The following is an 886-nucleotide window of genomic DNA, read 5'->3' as shown; positions in this document are numbered from 1 at the left end:
GTGAAGTCCATGCTGCGGAAGCGCTCCTTCAGTAACCCGTTCGAGTGTCCCAGCCGCAGACAAGGCAGGTCCATGTCTGCCCCCGGAGGTCTGACCGTGTAAGTCCACAATCACGTCACTACATGATATTCAGTGCTGATGCTCATAAACCTTTGATTTCACTCATACTGAGATTTTGTTCTTCCTTCTCTCGATGATATCTGCAGGGATATGTCGCTATTTCGCCCTCTAAGGTATCACACGATAGACCTCGCTGCCACGATAATCAACTAAATTTAGTATTTCAAATTTGTGTGTGTGTGTGTGTAATACATATTCATATTTTGATGGTCTGTGTCTCCAACAGCAGAGGGAGTAACAGTAACAGTAACGGAAGCAGAGAGGGGGAGCTGGAAAACCTTATAGAGGACGAAACCTTTCCTTAAATGTAAAAATATCATTAGTTGTGTGTTTAGATTCCCCCCCCCCCCATCTGCATTACCATGATGTGTTACATTTTAAGTTCTGCACGCTGTACACACTGCATTGACGAAAGGTTAGACTTTGGAGGTACCTTTAACATATAATGCACAATCTGGTAATATTTGATATTAGAGTCATATTTGTGTTTCATTGCATTCACGTGCCAAATTAAAATTTAGATTTAAACGTATAGAGAGAGTGCATCAGCGCTTTTGACAGATAAGCATGTGATCATTTTGATGAGATGTATTAGAAGTCTGTGTTATTATAAAGGTCTGTATGCTGTTTCATCGGCCTTTTGAGGTTTTGATGTATCGTGCAACTGTGGACACACACATATATGAAATAAAAAGAATTTATTTTAATTATATGTATTTAATTCAGTCATATATATCACAAAAAATATATATATATCACAAAAAAA

General features: G+C 38.5%; 1 protein-coding gene across 1 annotated transcript in view; it reads left to right on the top strand.

Moving 5' to 3' along the window:
* LOC122359046 (calcium/calmodulin-dependent protein kinase kinase 1-like) overlaps nucleotides 1-462 on the top strand; it is a 7,220-nt gene extending 6,758 nt beyond the window's left edge. Inside the window, 3 exon segments of the mRNA XM_043259162.1 lie at nucleotides 1-98; nucleotides 207-233; nucleotides 347-462. The exon segment at nucleotides 1-98 is cut by the window's left edge and continues 29 nt beyond it. Coding sequence (XP_043115097.1) covers nucleotides 1-98; nucleotides 207-233; nucleotides 347-425 — 204 coding nt within the window. The 3' untranslated portion in view covers nucleotides 426-462.
* Nucleotides 463-886: the final 424 nt, after the last annotated feature.

This window comes from Puntigrus tetrazona, chromosome 15 (assembly GCF_018831695.1).
Source record: "Puntigrus tetrazona isolate hp1 chromosome 15, ASM1883169v1, whole genome shotgun sequence".
In the NCBI taxonomy this organism is placed as follows: domain Eukaryota; kingdom Metazoa; phylum Chordata; class Actinopteri; order Cypriniformes; family Cyprinidae; genus Puntigrus; species Puntigrus tetrazona.
This window is presented reverse-complemented; position numbering and strand designations above follow the sequence as displayed.